Genomic DNA, 18,740 nt, shown 5'->3' on the forward strand with positions numbered 1-18,740 from the left:
AGGTGCTGAGGGGTCGTTGCCTCTCCTGTGAGACAAGACCATGTGCCTCCTTGCACTAACCTTCGCCAGGGCAAGAGGGGGAATAATAATAATAATAAATATGGTATTTGTTCAGCGCTTTCTATGTGCCAAACACTGTTCTAAGCACTGGGGTAGATACAGGGTAATCAGGTTGTCCCACATGGGCTCACAGTTCTAACAATAATAAGAATAATAATAATAATGGCATTTGTTAAGCGCTTACTATGTGCAAAGCACTGTTCTAAGCGCTGGGGGGGATACAAGGTGATCAGGTTGCCCCACGTGGGGCTCACAGTCGTCATCTCCATTTTACAGATGAAGTGACTGAGGCTCCGAGAAGTTAAGTGACTTGCCCAAGGTCACACAGCAGATGTGGGGGAGCCGGTATTCGAACCCATGACCTCTGACTCCAAAGCCCGTGCTCTTTCCACTGAGCCACGCTGCTTCTCTAATCCCCATTTTACAGATGAGGTAACTGAGGCAGAGAGAAGTTCAGTGGCTTGGCCAAGGTCACACAGCAGACAAGCGGCGGGGCCAGGATTAGAACCCATGACCTTCTGATTCCTAGGCCAATGCTGTAGCCACCAGCCATTCTGCTTCTCAGGAGTGTCAGAAAGGAGTGCCAGTCAGTCCTGGGGGCTAATGAAGCAGCACTTCATTATTGAGTCTGGGAGAAGAGCCTGAGTTAGCCAGGCTGAGGCCTATCAGCTGGGGCATTTCTCCCAGAGGCAGCGCTCAATAAATCATCAATCGTATTTATTGAGCGCTTACTATGTGCAGAGCACTGTACTAGGCGCTTGGGAAGTACAAATTGGCAACATATAGAGACAGTCCCTACCCAACAGTGGGCTCACAGTATAAAATAAATGCAACTGAGCCACTGATTGAGAAATGGGGAATGGAGAGAGATACAGTGTGATTGATCTACAAGGAACGACTCTTATCTCGCCTGTCTTGCTGCAGACCTCTGGACCACATCCTGCTTTTGGCCTGGAATACCCTCCCTTCTCAAATCTGACAGACAATTACTTGCCTCTGCTTCAAAGCCTTACTGAAGGCACATCTCCTCCAAGAGGCCTTCCCAGACTAAGCCCCACTTTTCCTCATTTCCCACTCCCTTCTGCATCACCCTGACTTGCTCCCTTTGCTCTCCCCCCTCTGCTCCCACCCCACAACACTTTTATATATATAAATATAAAAGATATATATGGCCCTATATATATAATATATATAATATATAATATATACATATTATATAAATATATATAGCTGTAGTTTTATTTATTTGTATTTATGTCTGTCTCCCCCTCCAAACTGTGAGGTTGTGGTGACCAGAGAATGTCACTGTTTATTTCTGAATTGTACCTTTCCAAGCACAGGCTCTGCACACAGAGAAGCAGCGTGGTTTAGATATAAGAGCCTGGGCTTAGGAGTTAGAGGTTGTGGGTTCTAATCCTGGCTCCGCCGCTTGTCAGCTGTGTGACTTCGGGCAAGTCACTTCTCTGTGTCTCAGTTAACTCATCTGTAAAATGGAGATTAAGACTGTGAGCCCCAGGTGGGACAACCTAATTATCTTGTATCTACCCCAGCGCTTAGACCAGTGCTTGGCACATAGTAAGCACTTAACAAATACCATCATCATCAGTAAGTGCTTAATAAATATGAATGAATGAATGAATTCTGGTTTTCTGACTGGAGTAGGGGGGTGAGGGCAGGGAAGAGGACTCAGTCCTTCAAATGACCTGACTTCCTCGTCCTCTTCCTTCCTCTCCCCCTCATCCCCCTCTCCATCCCCCCCATCTTACCTCCTTCCCTTCCCCACAGCACCTAGTATATATGTTTGTACATATTTGTTACTCTATTTATTTATTTATTTATTTTACTTGTACATCATCTATTCTATTTATTTTGTTAGTATGTTTGGTTTTGTTCTGTGTCTCCCCCTTTTAGACTGTGAGCCCACTGTTGGGTAGGGACTGTCTCTATATGTTGCCAACTTGTACTTCCCAAGCGCTTAGTACAGTGCTCTGCACACAGTAAGCGCTCAATAAATACGATTGATTGATTGATTGACTTGCCCTTGGTGTCACCTGGCCATGCCGCCCTTCAGAACTGGCCTCTGGTAGGGACAGCTGGAGTTCTGGCACTCTGACCACAAGGAACGACTGAGGCAGAACAACTCAGCATTGTTGAAAGGAAAGTTAATGAGAACAGCCAGCACAGCCTACAGGGGTGCTTGGTAGGGAGTCAGGAGAATCAGTCCGAGGTGCTACTATGCCACTGACCCGCTGGGTCATCTTGACAAGATTCAACCTCTCCAAACTACCATTCCTCCATCTTGAAAATAAGGATTCTTGGGACCTCTGTACTGTGCATTGCACTCCAAAGCTCAATAAATCCCCTGTCTACTACTCCTTCGGTCCCAACAATCACTGTATCTGCCACTCACAGGAGTGTGTGCACAGGAGAAGCAGTGTGACCTGGTGAATAGAGCACGGGTTTGGGAGTCAGACGATCTGTGCTCTAAAACTGTCTCTTTCACTTGCCTGCTGTGTGACCTTGGGACAAGTCACTTAACTTCTCTGGGCCTCAGTTTCTTCATCTATAAAATGGGAATTCAGTTCCTATTCTCTCTCCTACTTAAACTGTGAGCTCTATGTAGGATAGGAATGTGTGTGTATTAGATCTATCCCACTGCCGTAACACTTGGTAAGTGCTATACAAATACCATTATTATTATCAGGTGCTCAAATAGTGTTTCTTTACTTATAGAAGGGACTTAGCTTGTTAAAGGATTTCACTAATGCCTTTGTTTGCAAACGTGGGTTTCCTCTCCAGAGTGAAGCTTTCCATAAAAAGGGTCTCCTAATTGGCTGCTATAAGACCCATGTGCTCTGGTTCACAGATAAAAGGCTGTAGGTCAGGGGAGTGCCTGGCCTTTCTTTAACTCCCTCTTTAGTTCCTAGCCCAGGTGGCTCTGAGTTCAGTATCTTATGTCTACCCCATTATTTGACCCATAAGCAAGTGCTTAATGGCTTTAATCAAGCCATACCCTTGTGGAGAGACAACCCTACCATAGTGTCAGCAAAACCACTGTTTTATGGCCATTTCCATCCTGACTTGAAACTTGAGCCAAAAAGTAAAGGTGGAAGCCCAAAAGTAAAGGACAGTTGCAGAGAAACTGCAGGCCTGCCAGAACTGAAGACATAAAAATCAGACACAACTGCAGGAAGAAACTGCCGAGTTCACAAGTCATGGCATTGAAAGGTCACATCCTGGAGATCTCTACGTTTTGAAGCTTCTGTTGCTCAAGGTGGGGTGAGTGATTTCTTTGATGTACTAAATTTCCATTTGCCTCTAAGAGAAAAGCAAAATAACAACTTTATCTGTAGCTTATTTTAATGCCTGTCTTTCCTGAGAATGAAAGCTCCTTGTGGACTGGGATTGTGTCTACCACCTCATATTGTCCTTTCCCTAGTGCTTAGTACAAGTATTCTGCTCAATATATACCACTGATTGATTAGCAGGAATGCAGGCAACCCAGTGCAATGGACTTAACGCTCTTAATGGTGATTGTCATTATCTTCTGCTCTGCCTTTCAAGGGTTGGCCTTTCGATCACCCCTCTGACCAAGGGCCCTACTGGAGAGACCTTGGTTCAACTGTTGTATCTGTTGAATCTGTTCTGGTTTGTATTTTTGATGTCCTGCAAGGCTTTCCCATGACCAGGACTCCAATCATGTATGGTATCTTTAAGCGTGACTCATGGCTTTTTAGGCTGTACAAGTACCAACATAAAAAGGCTAAATACTGTCATTTCCCTAGGTGTGGACCGTTGGATAATTTAAGGGTGGGGAAAACACTAAGCATTTATTCACCTTTCCATTTTTCCCTTCTTTTTTTTCCCCTCAGCAGTAAATCATTTTGTTCCTGCCTTTTCCATTTGACTATATGATCTTGGGATTATTATTATTGTATTTATTATATGATAATATTTTATAATTTGCTACTTGTTAAGGGCTTACTGTGGGAGCACTGTTCTAAGTCTGGGACAGATAGAAGTTAATCAGGTTGGGCACAGTCCCTTTCCCACTCAAGGCTCAAAGTCTAAGTAGGGGGGAGTAGGATTAATCCAAGTGCTTAGTACAGTGCTCTGAAAATAATAAGCACTCAATAAATACAATTGAACGAATTCCCATTTAACAGATGAGGAAATTCAGGCACAGAAAAGTTAAGTGGCTCTCCCAAGGTCACACAGCAGACACCTGGCAGAGCTAGGATTAGAATCCATTTCCTCTGACTCCCGGGCTCTCAGGCACTCTTGACACTGTGTCTCCTACCTCGACTGTACTTTCTCCAGTGCTTGTAGTAGTAGCATGTATTGAGCATCATCTAGGTGCAGTGCACTGTACTAAGTGCTTAAAATGAAGTGTTTTTTCTGCCCACTAGAAGCATCCACTTTAGTTCTCTAGTTTTGTGGACCAGTTTGTACGGGGATCCTCAGCTTTAAGGGAAGAGGGATTTTGTTTTGGTTTCACTAGTCCCTTTTTACAGTTGCAACCTACAAGTAGGAGTACTTAACTCAATAAACATCAGAGCCTTTTCTGTGAATCTCTAAAGGGAAGGACAGCGTGGCAATATCTGCAGTTTACGGGTGGGTAGTTCATATGCTTAGCTTGACCTCTGATGTAAAAGCACACGGTCGTGCTACCACGTAAGTGATTCATTTCTTAAAGGATCTCCCAGAGTGACTTTCATTCATTCAATTGTATTTATTGAGCGCTCATTGTGTGCAGAGTACAAGTCAGCAATGTATATGACTTTCCTTCATCACTGTGTCACTGACCCAGTCTGTGAAGCTCTATGGTTCTGGAGTCTTGTGGGCTGAAATCCCTGGGACAGCAGAGTCACTGCCAGGGGGCCGCATCTGAGTGGCTGGGCACTATCTCTGCCCCCAAACATTTCTGAGTTATTGAGTCCTAGTGACTCTGCCCAGATTGGCAACTGTATTTCTGGGACTACCTTCTTCCTCATGATCTCGGTAGAGGAGGGGGCAGGGGGAGTCTCAGCACTCTAGCTTTACATCCATGACTTTCCTGTTATTGCTTTTGTTCCTGTTGCCTGCAGGGAATAGGGGGTCACTCAAAACTCCTGTGAGTTTCCCCACCAAAGAAAAAAGATGCATCACAGTGCGTGTGCTCTGAGTGGCAGAACCTCTCCTAAGCATCGGAGGTTGAATCTGCAATTTTTTTTAAAAAAAATAGCATTTGTTAAGCACTTACTATGTGCCGGGCACTACTAAGCACAGGGGTAGATACAAGCTAATCAGGTTGAAAGAGTGTAAGGTTTTGGAGGGTAGGAATCATGTCTACTCTCAGTTGTTCCCTCGCAAGTACTTAATACAGTGATCTGCAAACTGTAGGGGCTTACAAATACTATGGATTGATTCTGAACCCTAGGCCTAAAATTCACCAATTTGTAGTGAATGACTCAAATGAGCAATAATGAGCATTTCTGCAGTGTTTGGCCCCTTTTGGATGTGGTTCCAGGATCTTGAACCTAGTGACAGAGGCAGATTGGCAACCCAAGATCTCCTGCCTGTGTTGTTACCAGACTCAAAAGCAGCAGCCTTTCCCCTAGTCTTCGGTCTACCACACTGGATATTTGCCCCACAACGCTTCTGTTCATATCTGTAATTTATTTTAATTTCTTAATGTAAGCTCCTTATGGGCAGGGAATGTGTCTACCAACCCACTTGTATTGTTCTCTCCCAAGTGCATAGTACAGTGCTCTGCACACAGTAAGTGCTCAGTAAATACCATTGCCGGATTGACAGTAACCAGCATTAGGTGGTTGACACGTTAAGGAGTTTATATTGTACTCACAGCCTCTCGGAGCCCCTATGTATATAGTGATTGATGTACTCCATTTTGATTCTTATCGATCCACTTATCCACCGTTCCATTCTCTCAGAATACAGTCAGACACCCTCATTGTATTGTCAACTCCTGGAGGGCACACACTTTGCTTATTGTACTCTCCCAAGGGCTTAGTACAGTGCTCTTGCACACAGTAGGTGCTCAGTCAATCCCTTCATTCATTCATTCGTATTTATTGAGCACTTACTGTGCGCAGAGCCCTATACTAAGCGCTTGGGAAGTACAAGTCGCAACATAACATTTGTAGTGTTAAAGGAGAGCTTTAACCGCCCCTCACCACAATTCCTAGTCCACAGTAGTCTGGGTTAAGCAGCTGGCAAGTGTGACTTCCCGTACAACCCCGAGGTGTGTTGCAGATGTTCGGCTCCCCAGACCTCTCCCCGAGCCGAGCCCCAAAAGTGCTTACCCACAGTTGGTCTCTACAGCCCAAACCAGATTCCATAATTTAATGTGAATTTCCTGCATTTACAGTGAACATTTCCATTCCAGCATTTAGACAATAAATATGGAAATTCTAGACAGGCTCCCATACTGACGAAAGGGGAAATCAAAGGAACCCTGGAAAGTTTGGGTGAATCGGCGGTGCAGAAGTGAATCAATCACCACAGGGGTAAATTCTGACAAACTCAGAGACACCAGGAGTGTGTGTGATTGAGGTGAATGGATGAGTCCACAGAGAAATCCCAGAGTTGCTGATGCGGGGCTGAAGGCACCAAGGCAGTTTCAATTCATTGTCTCTGATGAAACCGAGCCAGAAGTCCTAGAGCAATTTTGGAGGCTGTGTTGGAATTCTCCTTCCCAGACTATGTCCCTTCTGGTCCTACGATGCAATATGTCCACTTTGCCCCTGAATTCCCAAGGGTTCCTTGTGTTGCTGGGGCAAAGCACATCCTTCCTCTATGGTGATGGACGGAATCTTACAGGAGGGTTAGATGAGTGAATTCTGGGGAAGACTTCCTACTCGATAAGCTACAAAAGGGGTTATCTTTGAAAGGGGAAAATGGACCAACCCCTCCAATGTCTGTATTCAGCCTTCTTGAGTAGGAATGCTCTTTCAGGGAAGGCAGGGAAAGGATTCCAGACCCAAAGAAACTCAGCCCAAACTTCCAGCCTCATTTAACTGCTCTTGTTCCCGCAGAGGAGTGCAGGTTTGCTCCCTTCTGGACTCCCTCCAGGATCAGAGGCAGGTGTTTGAGTCCCCGCCGAGGTGACCGGTGACTTGAAATTCACATACTCGCTTCTCCAGGATGGAGAGCAGCAGAAGGAAACCATTCTCTCCATTCTGAGAGCTCAAAACCCCTCTCACCCCCCACCCCCAAGTCATCTTTTCCTCCACACCCTGCCCCAGTGGAATGGGGAGGAGTTCCATGAATCAGCATGAGGCAGGAAATCACATTCCAGAGGAATGGCCTCAAGGGCTATCAACTTGGTTCTTCTAAGTTGTCTTTTCTGGTTTTCTTTTCCCCCAGCTACTGTCCAGAGAAACCACTAAGGCTGTGATAGTAGGGTGGCCACTGCCGGAGTCAGGAGCAGAGAGCAGGTGATACTCACACCAAGCTAGGAAGCCCAAGATTTCTTCAGAAACCACAGCTAGAAGTTGGTGATGACAGGTTGGAAAACTAGCTTTTTGAAGAATCTTCTGATGACCCAGGCAGGAAGTGTGCAGGCAGGGTTTCCTAATAGACAAATTCTTTTATCAGCACACCATTGCTGAATCCCACCTGTTGTTCCCAGGATTAGCACAGTCAAGGCCCAGCCTGAAAATGTTAGGTTTGTGGTTTTCTGACCTTCCTTTTTCTGCCTGTACCCTGGCCCTAACATAGCATGGCATCGTAGTGGAGTGGGGAGAAGGTTTTAGCAGCAGCAGGGAAGCGTTAACCTGAGCCTTTCTGGAAAGATGCACGTGGCAAGAACATGGCATGAGACTGAAGCCTCAGTGAATGAGGAAATATGCCTGTCGAGGACCATGCCATAGGCAGCTGGCCCATAACCAAGATGGTCTTGTGCCACTGGATCGGGGGTACCTCTCCTTGTTCGGGGGTGTTGGAAAGCGACTAGGCCCCATGTCTTACTCAGAACTTCCAGGCCCAGATGCTTTTCTGTTGGACGCAGCAAAAGAAAGAGCTGAGGCGATGACTCTTCACCCCTGGGACGCGTCGTGCTTGAGCTAGGAAGGACAAGAGCTGAGGGAATGCTCGGCTGTTCTGCAGAGGGGGAAACGCCTGCAAGTCGAGGCAAGAGACACGTACAGTCCAAGGCAAATTTCTTCTCTTGCCCCACCGGCCAGAAAGCGGGTTCGGGCCGGGAAAGGGCTCAGGCATTGGAGGAGTCAGCATCCTCCTTGACAGCTGGCTTGTAAATCACTCCCTTGTTGTCCTCTCCTTTTTTGGTCCTGAAACAACAACAGGGATTATTAGCCAATGGTGTTAAGCTGTGGGAAGGTGGTGTGTGGGACAGCTGTCTTCATAATACCATCATTATTGTTACTAGTTGGTTAAGATTAGGGGGGCACAGGAAGGATAGATGGTTCTGGAATCGTTTCTCTCTGGGCTGGACTGGTGCTCAGGGACACCATTCAGCAGTAAGTGCAGTAGGATTGGCCAACTGATCGTAATACAAATAATAATAATAATAATGATGGCATTTGTTAAGCGCTTACTATGTGCAAAGCACTGTTCTAAGCGCTGGGGAGGTTACAAGGTGGTCAGGTTGTCCCAAAGGGGGCTCACAGTCTTAATCCCCATTTTACAGATGAGGTAACTGGGGCACAGAAAAGTTAAGTGACTTGCCCAAAGTCACACAGCTGACAATTGGCAGAGCCGGGATTTGAACCCATGACCTCTGACTCCAAAACCTGGGCTCTTTAAATGGGCTCTTGGCTACCAGAGTCTAGGGAAGAAATGCCCTAAGGTAATCAGCTTCCACTCTGCACTAGTAGAAGTAGTAATAATAATAATGATGGCATTTATTAAGCGCTTACTATGTGCAAAGCACTGTAGTAGCTCAGTCAAGTGCTCACTTGATGTGATGTGCTAAGCAGGAGGGTGTGTGGGACTGGTTGGGTATGATAATAATAATATTAATATATTAATTGTGGTATTTAAGTGCTTACTATGTTCCAGCCATTGTACTAAGCACTGGGATGGATACAAGGAAATCAGGTTGGGCACAGTTCCTGTCCTGCATGGGGCTTACGGTCTTAATCCCCATTTTACAGATGAGGTAATACGGAAGCACAGAGAAGTGAAATGACTTGCCCAAGGTCACACAGCAGACAGGTGGTGGAGCCAGGATTAGAACCCATGACATTTTGAGTCCCAGGCCGGTGCTCTATCCACTACGCCAAGATGGTATTTGTTAAGCACTTACTATGTGTCAAGCACTGTTTTAAGTTCTGGTGTAGAAACAAGATCTTCAGATTGGACACAGTCCCTGCCCCACATGGGGCTCATAATCTCAATCCCCAATTTACAGATGAGGTAACTGAGGTACAGAGAAGTGAAATGACTTGCCCAGGGTCACACAGCAGACAGGTGGTGGAGCTGAGATTAGAACCCAGGTCCTTCTGTCTCCCAGGCCTGTGCTCTATCCACTAGATACTTGCTAAGACGCTTACAATGTGCCAACCATTGTACTAGTACAGTACAAGTGGTGCCCAGCTCCACCACTTGTCTGCTGTGTGACCTTAGGCAAGTCACTTCACTTCTCTGTGCCTCAGTTCCCTCATCTGTAAAATGGGGATTGAGATTGTGAGCCCCACATGGGACAGGGACTATGTTCAATGTTATTTGCTTACATCCACCCCAGAGCTTAGTAAAGTGCCTGGCACATAGGAAAGGCTTAACAAATACCACAATTTATTTTAACTAAACTTTGGGGTACAAACAAGACAATCAGGTTGGGCACAGACCCTGTCCCACATTTCACCCTGGTTGGGATCTGGAACCCAAAGCTTGCTGTTCCTTAGAGGCAGATCCCAAGTTCAGCCCCTCTGACCTTGCATATGTGGCTGAAGTCACTGGACTTCCTTTCAGGAGAGCGTGGACATTCAGTTACTTCCCAGGATTGGAAGGCTTATCATCTGCTTCTTGCCCTGTGCCAAATCCTGTCAGGGGCAGGACTTGAAATTCACATACTCACTTCTCCAGGATGGAGAGCGGCAGGATGAAACCATTGTCTTGTGAGTAGGGTTGAATCCTCATTTTACAGATGAGGAAACTAAGACACAGAAAAGTTAAATGACTTGCCCAAGGTCACAAGGAGGGCAAGTGGCAGAGCTGGGATTGGAACCCAGGTCCTCTGATTACTGGACCCGAGCTCTTTCCACTAGGCCACGCTTCATCAATGTTGCCCCAGTACTGCTGGCTGAGAGATTGGGGGTGGAGCTTCTGGCAGATGGGAGAGAAATTTTAACCTCCTTACCAGTTTCCACAACTTAAAGCAGATTCTTTCATTCATTCAATCGTATTTATTGAGCGCTTACTGTGTGCAGAGCACTGTACTAAGCGCTTGGGAAGTACAAGTTGGCAACAAGCAGAAATCTCAGCCGGGAAAAATGGGCCCAGAGCAAAGTGTATGTGAAGTGGGCGGATGGAGGAACTGAAGAGAAACTGGGAACGTGACTCCCCCAGACCCCGCTGTCATCTCTGCGGCTGGGGGACGTGATGGCTGCGGGAAGAAGGCTTGTTCCAGTTACTGTCTGTAGCCACCCTCCCTTCTGGGGCAGAGGGGCAATGAGGAGGGGGAACTGTGTGCTATAGCCGGGGCAAGGGCATGGCCCCGGAGAGGTAAGATGAGCCTGGCTGTGCCGGTTGCCATCGTGGGCGGGGGAATGGATCACTCTCTGGCCTCAGGAACAGCCAGTCAGTCAATCGTATTTACTGAGTGTTTACTGTATGCAGAGAATTGTACTAAGCGCTTGGGAGAGTACAATATAACAACAAGCAGAAGCAGCACGGCGTAGTGGATAGAGCACACTGGGAGTCAGAAGGTCATGGGATCTAATCCCAGCTCTGCACTTGTCTGCTGTGTGACCTTAGGCAAGTTACTTCACTTCTCTGGGTCTGTTACCTCATCTGTAAAATGGAGATTGAGACTGCGGGCCCCATGTGGGACAGGGACTGTGTCTGACCCTATTTGATTGTATTCACCCCAGCGCTTGGCACACAGTGCTTAAAAATACCATTATTATTATTATTGTTACCAATAATAATAAACACACACACACATTCCCTGCCCACAATGAGTTTACAGTCTAGAGGAGGCTGACAGGGTCAAGGGTGAAGAATGCTTTCCTGGCCAGATGCATTTGACTACTGGAGCAGGAAACAAGGGACCACAGAGGGGTACCCCACCTTCCCTCTCCCCCAAACCACTTACCGCTTCATCCTTCTGTGCAGCCAAAGTGACACGGCAAGGACGAGGCAGACTCCAAGGACGCAGGCTAACACCACCAACAGAATAATACCTGGGAAGGAGAAAAAGTACAGACACGAGGCAATTGGTTTTCCTTCCTTCTGGCTCCATTTCACCCAGTGCGGGGGAGTTCGGATATGACCCTGGATCCTGCTACAGTATCACCCGAAGATAAGGAATCTTAAGTGGAGACATGACACTAAGCTGGTTCCAATTCTGTTTTTGATGGAAGGAACCAGCTGGATGTCTTCCTGGGAGAACTCTTGTTGGAAATCTAAAGTCACAGGTTGGCCCAGATGAGACTATGCACTCTGTCTCATTCTGTGTCTCTAGCTCTGTGTCTTCCTTCCCCACACCCTAATCTGCTGGATCTGGGGTACAGGAGATGGGGAAGGGGAACTGCAGGAAGAAGCTCTCATTAGCGTTGCTTGTGATCAGGCCCGCTCCCAAGCCCCCTAGAGCATGCACACCCTTACCCTATCTTCCCCTCTCCTTCTCTCCCAACTCTTTGGCGTTGTACTCTCCCAGGTGCTTAGTACAGTGTGCTGCACACAGTAGCCACTCAATAAATACCATTAATTGATGACCCCCACAGCTTTGCGGGCCACTCGATCCGCCTTGTTTTTATCTGCCTCAAAGCAGAATCTCCCAAATCAATCAATCAATCAATCAATCGTATTTATTGAGCGCTTACTATGTGCAGAGCACTGTACTAAGCGCTTGGGAAGTACAAATTAACACATAGAGACAGTCCCTACCCAACAGTGGGCTCACAGTCTAAAAGGGGGAGACAGAGAACAGAACCAAACATACCAACAAAATAAAATAAATAGGATAGAAATGTACAAGTAAAATAAATAAATAAATAGAGTAATAAATATGTACAACCATATATACATATATACAGGTGCTGTGGGGAAGGGAAGGAGGTAAGATGGGGGGATGGAGAGGGGGACGAGGGGGAGAGGAAAGAAGGGGCTCAGTCTGGGAAGGCCTCCTGGAGGAGGTGAGCTCTCAGCAGGGCCTTGAAGGGAGGAAGAGAGCTAGCTTGGCGGATGGGCAGAGGGAGGGCATTCCAGGCCCGGGGGATGACGTGGGCCGGGGGTCGATGGTGGGACAGGCGAGAACGAGGTACAGTGAGGAGATTAGTGGTGGAGGAGCGGAGGGTGTGGGCTGGGCAGTAGAAGGAGAGAAGGGAGGTGAGGTAGGAGGGGGCGAGGTGATGGACAGCCTTGAAGCCCAGGGTGAGGAGTTTCTGCCTGATGCGCAGATTGATCGGTAGCCATTGGAGGTTTTTGAGGAGGGGAGTAATATGCCCAGAGCGTTTCTGGACAAAGATAATCCGGGCAGCAGCATGAAGTATGGATTGAAGTGGAGAGGGACACGAGGATGGGAGATCAGAGAGAAGGCTAGTGCAGTAGTCCAGACGGGATAGGATGAGAGCTTGAATGAGATGAGATGATGATGTAGCAGCTTTCTCTGGCAAAACGGTTAGATCTCAGGGGTAGGAAAAAAGACAGGATAAGGTGGTCCTTGTGATTTGGTGGAAGTTAAGCAAGCCATTTAAGGGTTAGTTTCTTTGGGACAGATGCTCTGAACTGATTGTCTTTGTGGTTTGTGCCCTAATGTATTTTGACTGGGTTTTCGAAAGGTCAACTCAGTGCCCAGGTGGGACGCCTGCCTCTGGATTTCCCCACCCCAGGAGGTCGCTGGTGACGGCAACACATGAGGTGGTGCCAAGGGCTGGCCAGCTGCCCTTGCCCCCTGGGCCTGATGGAAGGTGCCCAGCTTTGCCTGCTGAAGGGCAACCTGGGGAAGAATGAGCCCCCTTAGAGTCTGGTCCCGTTCTTTTAGACTATGAGCCCACTGTTGGGTAGGGACTGTCTCTATATGTTGCAAACTTGTACTTCCCAAGCGCTTAGTACAGTGCTCTGCACACAGTAAGCGCTCAATAAATATGATTGATGATGATGATGATGGCTCTGCGGCAAGTGGGTGACAAAGGTGGTGGAGGTTGGGATGGGGGTGGACTTTCACCACCTACTGTCCCAAAGGCACAGGACAGTACCAGTCCAAGTCAAACCTCCCCACTGCTGCAAGTCAAACCCGGATCATGCTTCATTACAACCTCTCCCACCCTTGAGAGGCTCCGTGCAGTCCTGAGTCATTCAAGCTTTCATTGTTTCAGCTCTGATTGGCAATTCATCTTCATTTGCAATTTGAGAGCTACCCACAGCAAGGAGGCAGGCAGGCAAAGAGCCAGGTCAACAGTGCAGAAAAGCCAGGGGGAAAAGGCCAAGGTTATTACAAGCACGAATCACAATTTTGAATCACAGGGATCACGGCTGTAACTCAACAGCCGGTCACCAGTTACGTACCCATGCTCAGTCCTGCGGCTACAGGGTCTTGGTCTTGAAGAGTGGGGAAGAAAAGAGTCAAAATTAACCTAAAGGCAAAACACTCCTGATTGGACCAACATGCTCCTCTGCTCTGTCCCCTTTTCCGAGGGAGGGAGGAGCAGTTGGGTATTTATTGAGCACTTACTGCTTGGGGAGCACTTCACTGAGGACTCTGGAATGTACAATACCATAGTTGCTAGACATCCCTGCCCTCAGGGAGCTTCCATTCTAGTGGCTGTGGTCACTACGCCAAGTTTGGAAGGGTGGTGCCAAGATGGTACCAACTTGCCAACTTGTACTTCCCAAGTGCTTAGTACAGTGCTCTGTACACAGTAAGTGCTCAATAAATACGATTGATGATGATGATGATGGTGGAGAAGCCCTTTTGGAAAGTGAGCCCACTGTTGGGTAGGGACTGTCTCTATATTTGTGCCAACTTGTACTTCCCAAGCGCTAGTACAGTGCTCTGCACACTGTAAGCGCTCAATAAATACGATTGATTGATTGATTGAAAGATGAAGTGGCTGCAGCTTAGTGCCGGTGCTGGGCTGTGGCTCAATGGAAAGAGCCCGGGCTTTGGAGTCAGAGGTCATGGGTTTGAATCCCGGCTCCGCCACATGACTGCTGTGTGACATTGGGCAAGTCACTTAACTTCTCTGAGCCTGTTACCTCATCTGTAAAATGGGGATGAAGACTGTGAGCCCCTCGTGGGACAATCTGATCAACTGGTATCCCCCCAGCACTTAGAACAGTGCTTTGCATATAGTAAGCGCTTAACAAATGCCATCATTATTATTATTATTATTATTATAAACCAGCAGACAGTTGCCTTGGTAGCTACTGTGCCTTTCCCCACACACATCAGCCAGCTGTATTTTCAGGTCCTGTAAGACTGTAAGCTCCTTGAGGACAGGGATCATGAAATACAATTGATTGATTGATTGACTATTAACTCTGTCCTGAATACTTAGTACTGTGCTCTGCATACAGAAGTTGCTTGATAAGAGCTATCGATTTGATTGATTCCTGCTGGGCATGTAGGTGGAACCTCCCAGGTGGTTCTTGGGTCAGAAACCTTTCACCACGGATGGCACAGCTCCAGCTGGCTTTCCCTGCTTACAGAGCTGGGGCTACAAATGCTGAGTCTCCTGATTCCCAGAGCCACATCATATTTTAATGTCTGTCTCTCCCAGAAGGTTGTAAGCACCTTGTGGGCAGGAATCAGCTCTACCGATTGTTCCGTAATGAATGTTCTCAGGTGCTCGGTCCAGTGCTCTGGACGTGAAATAGAGGAAGAGCGTGGCCTAGTGGAAAGAGCACAGGCTTGGGAATCAGAAGGGCATTCTAATCCCGGCTCTGCCACTTGTCTGCTGTGTGACCTTGGACAAGTCACTTCACTTCTCTGAGCCTCAGTTACCTCATCTGTAAAATGGGGATTGAGACTGTGAGCCCCACATGGGACAGGGACTGTGTCCAAATCAATTTGCTTGTATCCACCCCAGCTCTTAGTATAGTGCTTGGCACATAGTAAGTGTTTTATTAATATAATTATTATTAAACCCGCAAAAAACTCCACTGATTGATCATCCACTGGATCAACAATAGGGCAGGGCTGAAGACTATAAGCTCGCTGTGGGCAGGGAATGTGTCTGTTGCTGTATTGTACTTTCCCAAGTGTTTAGTACAGTGCTCTGCACACAGTAAGCACTCAATAAATGCAACTGAATGAATAAGTTACGAGGACGAAAACCACCAGGGTCCATGCAACCTGGATTCGTCACCAGTCATTCATTAATCCATCTGGGCAGGAGTTGCATGCAGTTGGAAGGGGTCAAAGGAGCATGGTGTAAGTCCCAAGGCCCAGCCGGCCCAGAACTGCCAAGACCCGCCTCTCACCTGCAGGCTCAGCTGTTTGTTTTCCTGGAAATGAGCTTCAGTTCCCAAACTGCCAAGGGGGTTGTGTCAACTACTGATACTCATCCCCACTTCTGCCCTTGTACTGATGATGATGATGTTGGTATTTAAGTGCTGACTATGTGCCAGGCACTGTTCTAAAAACTGGGGTAGCTTGTATCACAATATTAATCCCCATTTTACAGATGAGGTAACTGAGGCCCAGAGAAGTGAAGTGACTTACCCAAGGTCACACAGCCGACAAGTGGTGCACACAAAATTAGAACCCACGTCCTGACTCCCGGACTCGTGCTCTATCCATTAGGCCATGCTGCTTCTTCTCCTCACCCCCAGCCGATCCCCTTTGCATTCATTCATTCATTCAATCGTATTTATTGAGCGCTTACTGTGGGCAGAGCACTGTACTAAGCGCGTGGGAAGTACAAGTCGGCAACATATAGAGACGGTCCCTACCCAACAACAGGCTCACAGGCTAGAAGGGGGATAATAATGGCATTTGGTAAGCGCTTACTATGGGCAAAGCACTGTTCTAAGTGCTCGGGGGATACAATGATGATGATGGCATTTGTTAAGCCCTCCTCTGCCTGTAGCTATGGGACTCTGTAGTCTCCTCTGAGCTCAGGGAGGTCACACCAGGGCCCCCACTGAGCGGGGGACGCATGTGCCCAGGACAGAACCCTAGCTGCTTCTCAGAGGGGTGGCTTGTCTTGTCTGATTCCATTAGGTTCTAGGTGCCCAAAGGCAGTGATGGTGTTTTGTACCTTTGTTGTTCTCTCCCAAGTGCTCAGTGCAGCACTCCAAACATAATAAGGGCTGAACAATTAGTTCAAGGCACTAGGCAACTCTAAAAATTCAGCTTTTGTTTCTTTCCATTTTCTCTGGCCCCAGACTGCTCTTTTCAGAAAGGAATCCGTCCACTTCACCTCCTGCAGTTAACCCATCCACCCTTCATTCCATTAATGGGACTGATACCCGCCTGGAAGCAGGGACATGGACCACCAGCCCAGGTAGTCCAACCCATCAAGAGCAGAGGACCAGGTGGAGGAGGGGGCTCCCTATCAAGGCCTTCTCCATTCTTTCCCTCTCTCTGCACCTGAACCTGGAAAGGAGTTAGCAGGGTGCTGACAGCTGCCCACGTGAGGACACTGCCCAGTTGGAAAGGAGCACATTCCAACTCCCAAGAAGCAAGTCAAGCTGAGCCGGGGGGAAATAAACATTAAAATGTGCTGTTTATCTAAGCTCCTTGTGGGCAGGGATCATATCTCCCATCTCTATTATTTTGTACTTTCCCAAACGGTACATATGCTCTACACAAAATTAGCACTCAAATACCATTGATTGTTTGTTGAGCCATGACTATGTGCCAAGCACTGTGCTAACCACTGGGGTAAGCACAACATAATATGAGACACAGTCCCTGACCAATAGGGCTCAGAGTCCACACGGGAGGAAGAAGAGGTATTTGATCACCATTTAACAGCTGAAGAAAATGAGGCACAGAGAAGTTAAGTGACTTGTCCAAGATCACACAGGAGGCAAGTGGTAGAGCTGAGTATAGAACCCAGGTCTCCTGAGTCCTAGTCCTGTACTCTTTCCACCAGGCCATGCTTGAGGGAAGGAGGAATGAGCCGCAAAACTCTGCTGAGGACAATTAAAAGCCACATAGTGAGCTGCAAGAAATCTGGGACTGAAGCATGCCGGGACTGTTTGCCCTTAGGAGGGTATCAATGGGTGCTCAAGTAGTCTGCAGGCCCAATCTTTTTTTCCCAAGCCCAACCTGAGTCAAGGGGAAATTCAGGAGAGGAGAAGGGGAGCTCTTGGGGCATGAGTATTTCCTGGAAATAAGCAGTTCCCCAAGTCTGTGATAGAATGGTTGTGACCACCACCTCTGTCTGAGTGCCCCCCCCCCGCCCCCCCCACACACACGAAGTTTCCATTCCTGAGGCAATGATGCCATTTCTCTGTCCTACAGCTATTCTCGGTGGACACTCAAGTCCATTTCCAACTTTGCATTACAGGGAGTCTGTATTTGGAAAATTATAAAGGACCAGAGGAAATCTCACAAGAGGTTAAGCTTGACACCTAGAAGTAATCACTTGTGATACTGAGTTGTTGCATGAGTAAAAATTAGCCATCTTCTTAGATTGGCCCAGTCTAAGGTCCACCATCACCACTTGCTGCCAACCCTAGGGGTGACTTGGCATGTAATTAGCTGAGGGACAGATGGAGCTTTGCACTGCAGCCAGCTCTCTAAAAAGCTGCCCCCGGTTTCTGCTTCCAGAGCTCAAACTCTGCCTTGACTTGGTGAAAATGCCACCCTGTGCATCTGAGGATTGATTATAGAAACAGGGCCAGGCAGTCCAAAATCTCTCTCCTTTCCAGAAGAATGATCAGTTGGCAGGCCTGGGTGGTACTTACTTAACTTTCTTCTCTCTCTCTCTCTCTCTCTCTCTCTCTCTCCATTTCTTTTTTTCTCTCTTTTTCTTCTTTCCTTCTTTCTTTCTTATTTCTTTCTCTCTCTCTTTCTTTTTTTCTCTCTTCCCCGCCCCCACCTTGCTGGGAGGTGCTTCCTCAGTGGAGCTGACCCGACTAGAGATTGTGAGATCCCTGAGAGCAAGGATCAATCAGGGGTATTTATTGAGTGCTTACCATGGTAGAACACTGTACTAAGCACCTTGGAGAGTACAGTAGAGTAGACAGACATGAGCCATGCCACAAGGAGTTTACAGACTAGCGGGAGAGGCAGTTATTAAAATAAATCATAGATAAGGGAAATGGGAGAGTACAGGGGTATGTACATAAGTGCTGTGGGACTAATATTAAGTGCTTAAGGGGTAAGGATCCAAGTACTTAGATGATGCAGAAGAGAGGGTGAGCAGAAGTCCACTTGGAGATTTGATTTTAGGAGGGTTTTGAAGGTGGGGAGTGTGGTGGTCTTTCAGATATGAAGGGAGAGGGAGTGCCTGGTTAGAGGGTATGGTCAAAGGATTGGCAACAAAATAGGCAAAATCAAGGTACAGTGAATAGGTTGGTGTTAGAGCAGCAAACTGTGC

General features: G+C 47.4%; 1 protein-coding gene across 1 annotated transcript in view; it reads right to left on the reverse strand.

Annotated features, from left to right (window-relative positions):
* Nucleotides 1-6,390: 6,390 nt before the first annotated feature.
* CA12 (carbonic anhydrase 12) overlaps nt 6,391-18,740 on the reverse strand; it is an 80,768-nt gene continuing 68,418 nt past the window's right edge. Inside the window, exons 9-11 of the mRNA XM_038746462.1 lie at nt 13,753-13,785; nt 11,339-11,426; nt 6,391-8,351 (exon numbers count right to left, since the gene is read on the reverse strand). Of these exons, the coding sequence (XP_038602390.1) occupies nt 8,273-8,351; nt 11,339-11,426; nt 13,753-13,785 (200 nt within the window). The 3' untranslated portion in view covers nt 6,391-8,272. The remainder of the gene's footprint in view (nt 8,352-11,338; nt 11,427-13,752; nt 13,786-18,740) is intronic.

This window comes from Tachyglossus aculeatus, chromosome 5, assembly GCF_015852505.1.
Source record: "Tachyglossus aculeatus isolate mTacAcu1 chromosome 5, mTacAcu1.pri, whole genome shotgun sequence".
Classification (NCBI taxonomy): Eukaryota; Metazoa; Chordata; class Mammalia; order Monotremata; family Tachyglossidae; genus Tachyglossus; species Tachyglossus aculeatus.